Below are 15,339 nucleotides of genomic sequence, written 5' to 3' on the forward strand. Positions count from 1 at the left end.
CACCAGGTAAAGGAAATTATCAATAGGCAGTTTAGAAATACAGACATGTAGAATGTGAAGGAAATATATAAGTGGAAATTTTGTTTTCTGAAATTTCTGTATCATAAAGCACATTGTTATTTTCTGTATCAGTCCTGGTTTTGCTCTATGTTGAAACTCTTTCTGTGTGTTTTGTCAGAGGTTGCATATGGCACTGCAGCTTGAAAAAGGAGGAAAAAAATCCTTGCAGAAAATACAAGTAATTTTCCCTTTTACTTCCTTTACTGGTGAATATTACAGCAGTAAAATGCTCCACAAAATCAGTATTAGCTACACTTCACTACTTTTTTATCATAGTTCTCTCTTTAAAATTACATTTTAAAAAATAAGGAAGTTCATTAGGAAATGAAAATTTGCTGGCATTTACTTTTATTGTAAGAATTTACACTATGAAGCAATTCTGACTTTAAAAGATGCTCGTCATCCTTAGATGTTTTCCTTACTTGATATAAATTGCTACCTAAATAGAGACGGTATGATGATATTACAGTTAGAAATTTAACGTGTAAAGCAGACTAAAATTTCACATTTCAGATGCAATTTAGCAATGGGCTTCAGTAACTCTTTGGGCAGTATTTCCCTTTTGTTTATACAAGTTTCTAAAATTCAGAACTTTATTTCTAAAAATTTTAAACAGTGCAAAAGGAGGGATACTATTAAAACCTGTAACTTCTAAAAACCTTGAAAAATACTTTTAAGAATATCTGTCACCATAGTGGTGAGTGAATGAGCTCAGTAGTCCAGCTTTCCATGCCAGCTGTGCACATCTCTCATTGTTGATCCATTGGGGCAGGAAGGAAATGCCTGGGTTCAGTTCTTGGTGTTCTGCAAAGCTTCTATGAGAGCCTTGTTGTATTCTCTGACCAGCTTTCTCACGTTCTTCATTATTGGCTGGTAGTCACTCTCCTGACTTTTTGTTGCTATGACTGATTAAAAGAATTAAGGAAACAAACTGCCAGTATAAATATGAGCACAATTAGAGATCACAAGGGAACCACAATACAGTACATTTGCTTCTGTGAAAACCAGCAAGTGTTGCAAATAATGGAAAAAACTCCACTTGGGTCTTAAAGATTTACACTAATTTACTAGGGCTAGCTGCCATCTCATGCCAAGCACTGTAGGAAAAAAAAAGATTACATGCCTGAGTCAGTTTTGTTTTCATATATACAGGCAATAGGTCCCTTGTGAAAGACTCTGCCCATTGTTACATTGCAAGCAAAACCATTTCAAAGCACTAAGCTATTTACAGCCATTCAGTCCCACTCTAGGAAAGCAGCCCCTCTCTTTCCAGTAGCCTAACCAGACACAGTACTCTGTATAAGGGTCTGTACTTGGATAGGCAATATTGCCCAGCAAGTTAGCAGATGCTTTAATATCCTGATGAACTTTTTCTCTTGTTTTTTTTAAGAGGTTTTTTGTAGGAAAAATTTTATTTAAGAGTATTGCCTTAATAAACATTCCTGTAGCGCCTCCTTCATAGAGGAGGTACCTCCAATTAGATTACATTGTCCAAGACTTTTTTCAAATGTATTTTCTAAGACTTATAGCACTTATCAGATATGAGAAATGGGTTATTTGGTATATGAAAAAGACAACACTATATGTATTGTTATATATTGTTATATATTATATGTTATTATTTATTATTATAATCATCACCATTATTTCTCTGATGGCTAGGCTATCATGTAATTGCCTGAAATATATTCCTGTGCCATTTTCTGAGACATATAGCAATGTCCATTGTCCAACATAATACACTGGATGGTGCAGTCTAGTTTTGATGTTATCTTTACCAATTACATTTGTACTGTAATCATGTAACAGTGATTTTGTGCAACTCAGAAATTTCAGATTTTTTGTTACTAAATAATTTTAAAGAAGTAAGTTTATTGCAGTGAATTCACTGTCCCAAAATAAAACTTCAGCTTGGTCCTACTCAGATCTCTACCATAACTATGGAGAATAAAAAAAAATAGTACAAGATGAGAAGAACCATCAATTCTAATTAACATGAACGTCAGTGCTTTTGCTTATTTCAAAAACTATCTTATGAAAGTCATTTGCAAATAAGCAAATAATGATTTTGCTCATGTTTTGTAAGGTCTTATATGATTAGTGAAATATAACCCCTTAATTTGAATCACATAATGAGAAAGCTACAGTGCAGTTCCTCCAGTCATGCCCATTTTGCAGCTCAAGCACCTCCTTGTCATATCTTAACACGTTCACTTGTTTTTTTCCTCTAGTAGGCAATTCCCCTTTTATTTCATAAGAAAAATATTACATGTATACAATTTATTGTTTCCTTTTTCATTATTGGTATTTTCAGGAGCTAAACTGCAAAACACCATGCAAAGTCACCATGCTCTACAGATTTTCAACAATAATACACTTGCAGATTAATTTCAGATAAGACTGGATAGATATGAAGATGAACTTTGTATGAAACCTAATGGTAAAACTGAGCCAGAAGGAATAACTCCAGACTGCAAGGCAAAGCTTATGCTTTAGGACCCCGTAAAATTGTTTCAGACAACATATGCAGGTTTTGCTATATATAATATCTATCAGCTAACCAGACATTTGCAAAGGATTGCCTTTCCCCTCCTCCCCTGTCTCCTGCTCCCCATTCCGTCCTGTCTTATTCTGCTGGAGGAAACAGACTTCTTCCTCAATTAATACAGTGCATGAATTTGACTCTATTTCTTAAAGAAAAGGATACATTCCTTCATCATAAAGTTATTTTGCTCATGGTGCTGCCACTTCCTCTCCAAATTTGAAAGCTGAAAACACAAAAAGAGCCAAAAATTAAAACGCTAATTACTACACATATACTTTATACAAACAAACTCCCAAAAATGTTGTATCAGTACCTTGTACTCTATCACCCAATAAGATCAAAGTTATTTCACATAAAAAACTCCAAAATGAGAAACAATGGCAAAATGTTTTTAAAGCTGCCAAAAATTAACCTGCATATAATTTAGGACTTCATAATCCATCAGTACAAAAGCACTGCATGCAACTGCAGTGATAGATGAAAAAATCAGATGAGAATTCAAGACTTATCATATAAGGAAGTATGTGGGCAAGTCATAAGTAAAAAGATGAACGCTGCAGGGAGATACTAATTCTCATAATGCTTCTTATCACTTAAATGATCTCTTCTTAGAATCAGTAGGATCTAAAATCACCAAAGATACACTATTTCCTGACACTGTCTTGGACTTTAAGCTACACAGAAGAAACTTCCTTACTTCCATAGTTAAGTTTCCTGTCTGATGCCAGAAGCTGTGATAAGAACAGAGCTGCAGCAAGAAGATTGTAGGAGTGTGGGTTAAGTGTTGGCACTTCTTCAATACTTTCAGCATCAACAGGAAACTAATGTGGACATTATATCGATGGCTGCTTCCTTACAATACAATTTTATACTTGTTTTTCCTGATGCTACTGTTAAAGGTTCTGCATTTCAAGATATGAAGATGTTATTTTTAAATGTAAAAACTGAAAATCATTCTGAGATTAAACTTTCAGTGGAAATCAAACATTTTCCTATAAATTAGGAAAACACTGCAGTATTTTACTTAAAAGCTTATTCTTAAGCTAGAAGATATGAAAATAGTTGCTATATTACTCAAATCTTAAGAGAGAAGAATCAATTACCTAGTGTACTAATTTACAGCACACGACAATAATTTATTTCCAAGATCAGATATTTCTGACCAATTAAAATTTTTATTACCCCCTTTGTATTGTTACACACAACGTAGCCAGTAAGGGAGCCTAGATTTGAAATACTTTATGTCTGATATATATAAAAGGAAACATTCAATGTATTTTTATAGTAACTCCTTGGAGGCCAGTTGACTGCTTGCAAAATTGCCCAAGCCCTCAAGATATGTGAACAATATTTGTACTTCACAATGCTTGATGCAACAACTAATCAGCTGTTATAAGATATACTTTAATTCATTCTCATGATATTTACACTCATGACATAAAAAGTAAAGAAAAAGTCCTTTTTGCAGACACCGAAATAGAACTGCCACAGCTTAATGAATTGAAGAAATTACGTATAACTATTATTTTATATAAAATTTTAAGCCTTATCATGCAAGTACCCTAACTGCTTATCCATTTCTGATTTCCCTAAGCTCTAGGAACAAGAATCTGATCTTGGTATAAAAAATATACAGTATCTGAAGTCTTGCAGACTTTGGTATGTAGCTTTGTGGATTTATATCATCACCCTAGAGTGATTATAATAATTCTGTTCTACACATGTATACATATACCTCAGTCAGAGCTACACCTTCCCCTCTGCTCCATGAAGTTCACTCCAGAAGAAAGTCAACTTAAACATGTACCAATATGACCTTCAGCTTTAAACTGAATTATAAAAAAATATCAGTTCTAAAGGGCAAATATCTCAACAACCTCAAGCAATAAAACCCAGTGAAATGCACAGAAAATAATCAATTTCCATTTCCACCTTATTTTAAGGTTATTCGTTTTCCTTCTGTGCATTCAAACCTCTATGCCAGTAAAGTTCTGTTGCCAAAATGACAGCAATAAATGGGTGTTTATAATGGAAGAATCAAAGCTGCTGAAGAGGTTACAAACACCTTCTTTCCTGATTCACTTTTTAAATGTAAATGTACATATACTCATACACCAAAGTTTAAGTCTGAACAAACCCCAGAACTTCAGTGGTCTGCAAGGAGCAGAACAATTAGAAAAAGGAAAATGAAATTAATAGCACAGGTTGCAAGAGAAAACTTACCACCACGACTTCAAAAGCAAAACGGATCTTAGCTAATTAGTAGTGACTGTTTTTTCCCCTGTACTTTCTTCTAAGTTTGTCCTCAAAACTACTTAAGCAAAGGAAGGGCAGAAGGTGGAGAGTTCTGAGCAAGATTAATACAAACACTTAAACATAGGAGTCACATAATTTTAAGCTCAGAACGATCTCTGAGCTTAGTAATCTAAAGCTTGCAAGCAATTTATTAAGTTTTGTTTGAAAACTGAAAATATGGCTGCACACTTGAAACACATGACTTAGAAAACTCACTAAGAAGGAATAAACAGATTCCATCCATACAATGCTTCATGTGTATGAGAAAACCAAAACTGAGAAAGAAACAACTGAAGGGGATAATACGTAATCTGAGCTATACCTGAGAATGTGTCTCGTTTTCTTGCAGCTCCTTCTTTAGTGTCTCATACTCTGTATTCAAGTGTTCCATTATCTTCTTGAAAGAACGGCTGCGCTTTGTCAATTTTTCTTTGTCATCCTGGAGTCTCTAGTTAGAAAAAAACCCAACACAAACTGATTAATGGGTGAGTTCATTTGCTGTTAGCTTCAGGCAAATTACTTCAACTTTCAAAGTGCTACTTTTTTTCCTTTCAGAACAAGACCACATGAACAGAGAACTCATAGGCTTTTCTCTAGCAATGCATGCTTTATCCTAAAAATGATACTCAATGATTATGACCAAGTTCTAGGCTTAGACCATATTCTATGAGCACAAGTGGGAATACTGACATTAAGAATTTGTAGGAAATTCTTTTTTGTGTTCTGTGTTATATTGCTAAATTTAAAGTTTGGGTAGTCATAAATTACACCAGAAGATTTTAGCTGAATCATTAAAATAAAATGAGGAGATTTTGTGGAAGGAAGTTATCAAAAGGCATCCAGCTCATAGCCTGCTACATGGACCCATTTAGTAAGTCATGTATATAAGCAGAAAAGCATTTGGATTCATTTGTGGCTATCAGGTATGAGGAAGGACTCTCAACCACAGAACTGGATTACCCCCACTGGTTGCTCAAAAGCACACACATTCTGTTTTATTCCTTTAGTTACCTTCTCCTTCTCTTCTCCTGATGCTTTCAGAGCTGGCAAATTATTGTAGACCTCCAACTCTGCTTTTGTCTGTTCAATTTTGTCTTTAAGAGAAGCCAGTTCGCCAACCATCTTGCCCTCCAATAGTTCCATCTTCTGTAGGTCCATCTGCAGTTTTTGACTCTCTAGATCACCAGATACACAATTTCTAATTAACAGTATTTTTGTTTCATAACACATAGCCCAGTACATAAAGGTTTATACTATATTTAAGCAATATAAGCAGCTCCTGTGTATCTGATTTTGATATTCATGGAACTGTTTATGTGAAGGAAAGAAAAAAATGTGATCTGCACAACCATTCCACAAGTCATACTCATACATTACAATAACTGTGTTATACTCTATAAGTGAAGAGTAATGAAAATGTGAAATTTTTTGTATCACATTGTTAAAGTTTATGGCACCACACAATTTCAAGTCTTAAAGCAGTGGTGATAACTTACAAAAAGTTGCAATAATGCAGACAATTTAAAAAAATAATTTCATTAGTTCTTTTTAGCAATGTGTTGTTTTATTTATGCTGCTTGTATATGGGTAAGACTTAGTTTTTTGAGAACAAATAGCCAAATTTTCTTTAAACATTCACTCTGTACAGAAAAACAGTTCCATAAACCCACAAAATAAGAAGTGTCAAAGCTTATAAGATGTGCTACAACATACAGAATTTACTTCTGACACTCCATTAAAAATAAGTAACAGAGATAGAGGTAATTAAGGGAATTAGAAATATGGATGGATTCTTATATGAAGAGAACTGCAAAGACTGAAACAGTTCAGACATGAGATGCATAAGAGAAGAAACAATAAAAAGATACAAAATAATAAATATACTTCAAAACAGTTTTGGGGGTAAGTTTCCCAAGTGGGGAAGGACTAGGTGTGGCTAGACTTGTTTTGGTTTTGTGACCTGCCTTGTCATTGTATTTTATTCATGTTCCTGCACATTAAACACATGGCTATATCTTCTCACGTTTCAGATCTGTGTCTAAGTCAGAAGAATGATACAAATGATGCAGGTTTTTTTCCTACAATCTAAAATATCAGGCAACATGGCCTATTGGGAGGGATGAGACTGCACAAAGAAACTTTTCTCGGCATAGACTGTGTATTTTGCTCACAGTCAGATTTGTGCTGATCAGTTGGAAAAAGGTAGAAAATTCCCCCCCCAACTTAACCAAGGCAGTATAAATCTTTATGGCAGAAGGGAATAGATGTGCCTATGTGACAGAGGGAGAGTTCACCTTTCCAAAAACTGTGGGTATGGTTTCCTCAGTGGATTTATTTGGGAAAATCTCACTGTCATAGCAAGATTTTGGTATTCATCTCTCTGCTTGTGTATTTATGTTGTATGCTTATTTTTTAGAGTGAAGTATTTCCTTTAATCAATATTTTTTGTTTATTACAGTGTTTTGGTGATTTGTTTAGGGATCTCAAAATTAAAAAAAAGACAAGCCAAAATTTTTGTGTACCATTCAAAATTATCCTGAGGACCATATCGAAATCATCCATATAGTAAGATTGAAAGGGTCCTATATGTGCAAAGAGCTTGTATATAAATACAAAAAATTTCCATACAAGAAAAAGAAGGGTTTAAAAGTAAAATATTTGGACTACATTGCATGTCTGCACTTCAGTGTCTGCCTTCCACTGTAAAGCACTTAAGAAAACACTGTCTCTGTGCCTACAATATTTTGTAACTGCCCATAGTTTTAATGCAAAGTTCCCAATAGTGGTCAATGACAGACTGTAAACCACAAGTGAACAGACCACAGCTTTACTTCTCTTGTTCCTACAGCACTGTGGTTAAAAGACAGACAAATGCTTAAGGACCTCAATAAATGAGGGTTTTAAGATCAAAACCAGTAAAAAACAGAATTATAAAATAAATTCAGATTGGAGAGAAATAGCAGAAAACTATAGATGTTCTTGAGGATTTATTTAGGCCTAATCACAGCATTTTCACTTTTTCTATAGTAGTTTAATATCTATATTTTATTTTAAAATAATAAAATGGTTGGAATTTATTTTACATGTAAGGAGTAGTAAGAACATAAGTGCCAAAAAGGCAGAAAGTGTTCTTAGACTGTTCTATCTATATACTGATAGAAAATATGATGAGACAGCAATGGGTATTCCTATCCATTCACACTTTCTGGAGAAAAGGGAAGAAACTGGAAGGGGTGAATTTTATCCTTATCCAGCAGCAGCCTCAATGAAAAAAATCTCAGAACTCCTCTAGGGGAAGAGACAGGAAGAGGATGCAGCCCAGTTCCTTCTGATACGCCATGAAGTTGCAGTGTCTAGCATGCAGTGTGTACATCCTAGCAAATTCTCAGAACAAACTACAGTGACCCAGGGAAATATTTTTGGGAAACTATGCCATCAGCACTTTTGTTTACTCCTCATGGTTTCCTTCTCTTTTTTATTTTTTTAAAGGTTCTGCTGGTGGACATTCTATATTTTTGTTATGACAAGAAAATATGGAAATCCAGATTTTAATCACAACAAAAGAATTCTGAAGATTAATTGAAGTGTTAGAAAGAACAACTGTGCAAACTGAAAATTCACTGCATTTCTGAAAGAATCTTAAGTTGTTTATTACAGTATCTGTTACTCCTTGCTGTCAGACATTTACTTATGAATCATTTAAATGATCTGCTGAAAATGATGTATTGTAACTTCCTTCACTCCCCTTGCAGAGAAAGAAATATGTCTTTCAATAATGCCTCTGTAGCAATAGGTGCTTTCAAAACATCCATATACTGTAAAGTAGCCAGAATTGATGCTTACATGAAAGAACAAAAAGCCATATTTGAACCTGAAATGTGTGGCCCAGCATTTTAAACTACACTAGAACTGCAAAATGAGTACTTGCAGACAAGTGAACACTAAATGTTCAAACACAGAACAGAACAATCAAATTCTGTAACACTTTGTGCGTAACAACTTTATATTTGCTCATAACTAATCTGAAGTCACAACAGGGGCATCTATTTTGAAAATTACTACAAAGTACAGCATATAATAGTCTTCTAACAAAATGATTTATGGTTCTTAATTCCTGCCCCTTCCTTTCAGCCAAACAAACAAGGAAAGGTTTGCTGAACCAATAATGATATTGGCAAAGACTTAAAACTGTGAGAACAATCCTACTATAAACAGTGCAAATAAAGAACTAAGTAGACACTTGTTATGAGAATGAAAGAAAAATACTGTCTGCTTTTTGAAATTACAGACAGGATCCTGCAGATGCTTACATTTAATTTTCGGTATTTAGAATATTTAGAAAATGAAATCAAAACGAATGTTCACTTTGCAGAATCAAATCCTCAAAATTTGAGAGCTATTCACTGCTGTTGTCAGTTATTCTCCCACTGTACATACTCTTTGTAAAAGCAAAAACCCCAAGTAAGTGATACTAAGAACTACATTTAAAATAACATATGATTAGGTAACTGTGGAAGACTCCAATTTATTAAACACCGTTTAAAAATCATGGAAGATATTTATTTTGAGGCAAGTAATAGTAAAAATCAAACTTCAACTACAAAATCTTCATACCTCTGTATTAAAACACATTTGTTTATCTTATATCTGTGCAAGGAAGATGATCATTTAGTGGCAACAGTAAATGAAATACTCCTGAGGAATATAAATAACTTGTTACTCAAAAGAGTTTCAGTTTCTTAATTGCCACTGTATTTAAATATTTTCAGATCTTCCACATGTTATTAGTATAACATTGTGGGTAATCTTAATGCTTTAAAGAAATTAATTTAAAAATTCATTGCTGATCTCACCTGTAACCAGATTCTTAGCAGTGCTCTGTGACTTCTGCATTTCATTCGATTTGAAAGTGAGGTCTTCCTGCATAATCTTCAGCTCTTGATTTGTAACAGATGAAATTTGTTTCATATGATTCAGATTCTGTGTGTTACCAATAACAATAATGAGAATATGTTCTATTTTTGAAAAAACAAATGGTAACTGGACAAGTAAAAACTCTTCTGCTAGGACACTGTCTGTTAGCTTTCGTACTACAAAGACTTAAAATATTGGAAATATTCTGAAGTGATTTAAATGTGAATGACTTTCATTCTGCCAACTTTTGATAAAAGATATCCTGACAGGTCAGCACAGATGAAACAAAATACAGCAAGAATAAACTGTGCTGCCATATAGATTGGTTCTAAAGTGACAGTCCCTAACATATATGGTATATCACACTGAGTTAAAGACAATTAAAGTAATCATAGAATCAAAATATTACTCCACTGAAAGTTTTTGGTAAGATAAAAAATCCATGGAAACCAAAAATATTAAAAGAAAAGGAGACTTGAAAGTGAAAAAAAAATGGTAGACTACAAATTCCAACAATTTCTAAAGTGTTACATTATTCATTTATATTATTTACATTCAATATTACATAGCAGAGTAATCCAGACATAATTGTAGTAGATCAGAGAGGAAAGTGGAATATTTTCAGTTATGTAACAGTATGACAGGATACTCCTGAACTGAGATTTGCAAACTTTGGGTAAACAATATATTGCAGTAGTTTTATTTGCACTATTTGGAAATGTTTATCATTAATGGAATAATGTTCATTATAGCAGTGATGACAACTCTTTCCCCAGAAAGAAATTAAAAAAATCCTTTTTTTTTAACTCCAGCTGTACATGGTTTAATGTTTAATCCTCTTAAGAGACTACTATGTGGATAAATTTAAACATATAAAATGCACCATCTTTCTTCATCCAGTCACTCTCTTGTTTTGTGCTTCTAAATTCCTAGCTTGCCACAGGAGGAGGGAAATGCTTACCCTGCTTGAGTGCTCCAGGAGTGCAACAATGTTGGCTTCTATTTGGGCCTTTCTTTCAAATTCCTGTTTCTTAACCTCTTCAAAAGTCTCAAGAAAATCTAGAGATCAGCAAACAAGAAAAAGAAGGCTCTTACTTGTATGAGTGCAGCACATGCCTTTATTTCCAGTCAAAAATTGTACTATATTGATAAATTGTACAATTAAACTTTAATTGTTTATTTAAGAGCCAGGTGGTAGAGACCTTGAAACTTGTCAACTTATCGGTTGGAATGAAGGAGAATTCTTCCAGAGACACATATTGGGCATGAAATCACCACCTTCTTGTACAGTGTTTTGGTGAGGGTTGTTACCTGATAGGAAAGGAGTTTCATCCCCATCATTTCTGACACCTTTCTAAATGCTTTTCCCAGCAGCTGTTGCTCTTTATTTTCCTGAAAGCTAACTAAATGGGCTACCAAATAAAGGAAACAGGTGACTTCATTATCTCTAATGGCCTGGACTAAATGCCAAACACTGCTAAGGACTTGAGACCAATATTCAACTGGGATCACCTCTTTCCTTCTGGATGATGCCCCTTAGCTATATTTGTAATTTAAGTTCATTCTAGTAAGTGTCCAACTGAATCTGACAACACAGTTGTAATGGTGGTAGGCACTCTGTATTTGTGTTCTAGGCATACTACACTGTATTTCTGGTCACAGATATACTGAAAAGAAAAAGCTGTTGGACACATCATATGAAAGTGAGAAGTCCAGCAAGATGCCACCTAGGGCTATAAGTTATGGTAACTTCTCTCTTGCTGGGTCTCCTACTGAAACATGGCTTAGACACACAGGAGCACTCAACAAATCTAAGAGTTTCTATGTGCATGAAAAAGGGAAGAAGTCCTTGTTTGAGCAAGAAGGACTAGACAGTGGTAGAAACACATTTTCACACATTTATAAATACGAAACAATAAAACTAACATACATAACATCCACAGGTATATATGTAATTCTATAAAACTGAGCCAGCAACAGTAAAATTAGGACCTTAGAATAGTATCTATGTGATTTGACTACTGTTTTTCTCCTCTGGCATTCTGGACTTTTTAGGTGTTTTCTTGCAAACCTTTGAGTTTATTTAGAATCATTAAGCAAGGTCCATATTTACATCTCATCTTACTGTTTTGCTACAAGCAACTCTCCTTTTAATAACGCTTGTCTGATTGACCTTGTTCATTTGAGTACTATGTGTTTCACAGATTCATAAAAAATTGAATGCAAGAGATTGCAAGAGCTCAACTGATTAATTCAGTAGCTCGAGGACAAAACTGACTATATGTCAGTAATTCAGATGTTTGTCTATACTCTTCTCACACTTAGCTCCTGATGGATACCCCACAATCCTGCCAGGACAACCTATTTCAATGCCTGGTAAATGTTAATGTTAGGAAGTTTACCCTAATATCCAACCTGAAATATTTCTGCAACTATTGATGTATTACTCATTTTCTCTCCTCCATGTATATACAGAGATAAATTATTCACATGTTATTTGAAACAGCCTTTTTAGATAATTGACAACTTTCATAAATCTTCCAAAATAAAAGACTTGTTCTTTAATATTTCCTTGCAGGTCACGCTTTTTGCATCCCCCATCAGTTTCTCTTCAGGACTGTCACCCCTTTCTTTATGTGCAGAACTAGAGACAGTACTCCACCTGAAGTATTCAATGCACAGGGAAAAAGATTACTTTACACGTCTGACAAATTACACTCCCATGTATACCTACAGTTGTGGTATTTTCTCTGCCATGTTAGTGTGATACTGCTGAGCCACATTCACTTCATCTTCATTCTAACCGAGCCATACCACAGAGCTGTTCCTAATGAACTGCTCCCTATTCTGCATTTTTGCTGTTGATTACACTGCCCAAGTGTAGAAGCTTACACTTAATAATTTTTGAACATTTTTAACTCATTTCTAATATGCCAAAAGTATATGAAACTCTAACCCTGTCCTCCAATATGACTTCAGCTTTTCCAATGGAGTATTTTCTGTGAACTCTTCTGTGAAACTCTCTCTCCTGTCATCCATTTGATGGATATAAGTATTCATTAACCTGAACACCCAACACACTGGAAAACTCTATTCAATATACAACCTTTCATTCTGGCATTGAATCCTTCATAATTAATAATTTTTTAATTGAATGCACAGTCTAGGTTAATGACAATATTTTCCTAGCTTGCTTCTAAGAACACCATGAGACAGCAGAAGATGTACTGAAATTAAAGTACAGATCATCTGCTGCACCTCTCTTATTCTGCAATATTTTTCTGTCAAAAAAGGAAAATAGATCTTTCTACTTGACAAATCAATACTACTGTTATTCATATTCCTGTTTCTGTAACATTTACAAAGTGTCTGCTTGCTTTGTTTTTCCACATTCTTTCTGGAAATTGATACTAAAACTGACTGGTATATATTTCCCTGTCTCCTGTTCCTCTTCACAGGTACCATATTTACTCTTTTCCCATCTTTTAGACTCCTGCACGTTCCCTCAAATCTCTCAGGTCCCCCAAACAGGGCTGGAACTGCATCCATATCCTCTGATGAAGGATAGAAGCAGAACCAAAACCCAAAGACTCAGAAGGACTGAGTCCCCACTTGCACAGTCTGTATTCATACTGAAAATCCAGATTAAATGAGCTTTTGCCTTTTTGCTTCTCAGGAAATTTGGTAATTTCAAAACACAAAAACTCTCTAAGTATGGTCTTACCCATCTTCCCTTACTGTGAGCCTTTCTTTCAGTATCATGCTAACAGTAAGTTATACAGAGAATACTTAAAAAAAGGTATTATATCCTCTGGTTTTCATGGCATATTTATTGATCATTTTCCCTTTGTGCTGAGTAATGGACCAACTTTTCTGGTAAGCTGTCTACTACAGCACACTAGCAATAAGGTATATTTAAAACCAATTGTTTTCATCCTCTGTTAGTTGCTACTAGGGTCTCTACAACATAAGACCCTTCTAATAAGTAGCAAAGCTTTAGCAGCACTTATCTTGAATAAATAGATATGAGAAGCCTTAATTTTAAAGAATTATATGATGTCTACATTTGTTCATTTTCAAGTTCTGCCTTTAATCATTTAATCAATTAATTTCGGCTTGCTTTCATAAAATAAAGCTGAGTTCCTAAGACCTTTAATGACTGATGAAAAGCCTTGAAAGATGCTCCAAAAATTTGTGACTGTCTTGTAAGTCCTAAGATATCAATTACCTTGCCCCGAGGCAGATCACAGAAACTTGATGCAAAGATCAGGACATAGTTCTTTGGAGCTCTAAATTATCTGTGTTTTGACAATACAAGAAAATCTGTATTTTAGAGGAATTAGGCCAAATTAAATTATATTAGACAACTTACTGTCCATGTTTTCTTCACTCTTCTTGAGCTCCCTGTATTTCCAATTCTCTTCTCCTGCAAGAGATGTAACATTGATTTAACTTTACATTGTCTCAGTCCTGAATTCCTTTATGTATGCAAAATGTCTGCCTTAAAAATAAAATTTCTACATGCCTAGAAACTACAGGACTAATCCTATGTCACGAAATGTAGTCACTTCAACAAACTACATCATAGGCACTTTTACATTAAAAAAAAGATATTTAGCTAAATAAATCAGACTCAGTGCAATTTTTTGAACCTTTTAACGCTGAACTCCACTGTGACTATAAACAGATATTAATTTAAATGTACTAGTAAAGTAGGACACATATTTGTCACAAGGAGACAATTCTTTTAATTAATTTTAAATTTCAAATATCAAAAATTTTAACTGTTTGAGTCTTATATTTTTAACATAATCTTTTAATTTAAAAGAATACAATGTAAAAGAAACAAACAGATACAGATACAACTGAGCAAGCAAATTTCTCCGGGTCTTTTTATTTGTACACCCCCATGCTTTCCTCTTTATCTAGTATATACAAACAACAAGAAGACTCTTGGGACCCTAAAGGACTGTGATTCTGCTTCAGCTTCCTTGCAGCTGTGGCTTTGTTCCTTGCCAGACTCTCTCTTTCACTTGCAAGGCAAGTCTTCAATATTTAATAACTCAGCCTTTTCTTAAAAAATCTAGTAATAGTGAGCCATGAAACAGTTACAGGATTTGCCAACTGTTTTAGGAAAGAAAATATTTGAAATAAAGTCTGCAACTTCGAAATGTCTTTACAGATAATTATGCTTTAAAATATGCCACCATTACATCAATATCTTAGCCTCTCCTGAAATTTATGAATGGTTAAGTCTATTCCATCATGAGTTAATGCTGACTTTGACTAATCAGTTAAAGTTAACTTTTAGTATATGGAACACGTAATAAGTGGGTGAAGTTTTTACTTATTTAGATTTTCTCAAGTGAAAACTAAAAATAATTATTTCTATATCTTCTGTTTATTTTTTTCCTACTCAGAAATGTTTCTAACACTGAAATGTTAATCCTGAAACACTAAAAAAAAAATCCTTAGTTATATTTTTTTTACTGTCTATTTCACCTTATATTTACCTAAAAAACTTT

General features: G+C 34.1%; 1 protein-coding gene across 5 annotated transcripts in view; it reads right to left on the minus strand.

Annotated features, from left to right (window-relative positions):
• Positions 1-233: 233 nt before the first annotated feature.
• IFT74 (intraflagellar transport 74) overlaps positions 234-15,339 on the minus strand; it is a 36,087-nt gene continuing 20,981 nt past the window's right edge. For 4 of the 5 annotated variants that reach the window (XM_027708252.1, XM_027708251.1, XM_027708253.1 and 1 more), the window contains 7 exons: positions 14,187-14,240; positions 10,776-10,873; positions 9,754-9,880; positions 5,912-6,075; positions 5,223-5,348; positions 2,768-2,828; positions 850-965 (listed from right to left, as the gene is read on the minus strand). In XM_027708252.1, the coding sequence (XP_027564053.1) occupies positions 850-965; positions 2,768-2,828; positions 5,223-5,348; positions 5,912-6,075; positions 9,754-9,880; positions 10,776-10,873; positions 14,187-14,240 (746 nt within the window). Of the gene's footprint in view, positions 966-2,767; positions 2,829-5,222; positions 5,349-5,911; positions 6,076-9,753; positions 9,881-10,775; positions 10,874-14,186; positions 14,241-15,339 lie in introns of all 5 variants that reach the window. The other variant, XM_027708254.1, reaches the window with a different exon arrangement.

The sequence above is a fragment of the Neopelma chrysocephalum genome, unplaced genomic scaffold (genome assembly GCF_003984885.1).
Source record: "Neopelma chrysocephalum unplaced genomic scaffold, ASM398488v2 Primary Assembly neopelma1_95854, whole genome shotgun sequence".
NCBI lineage: Eukaryota > Metazoa > Chordata > Aves > Passeriformes > Pipridae > Neopelma > Neopelma chrysocephalum.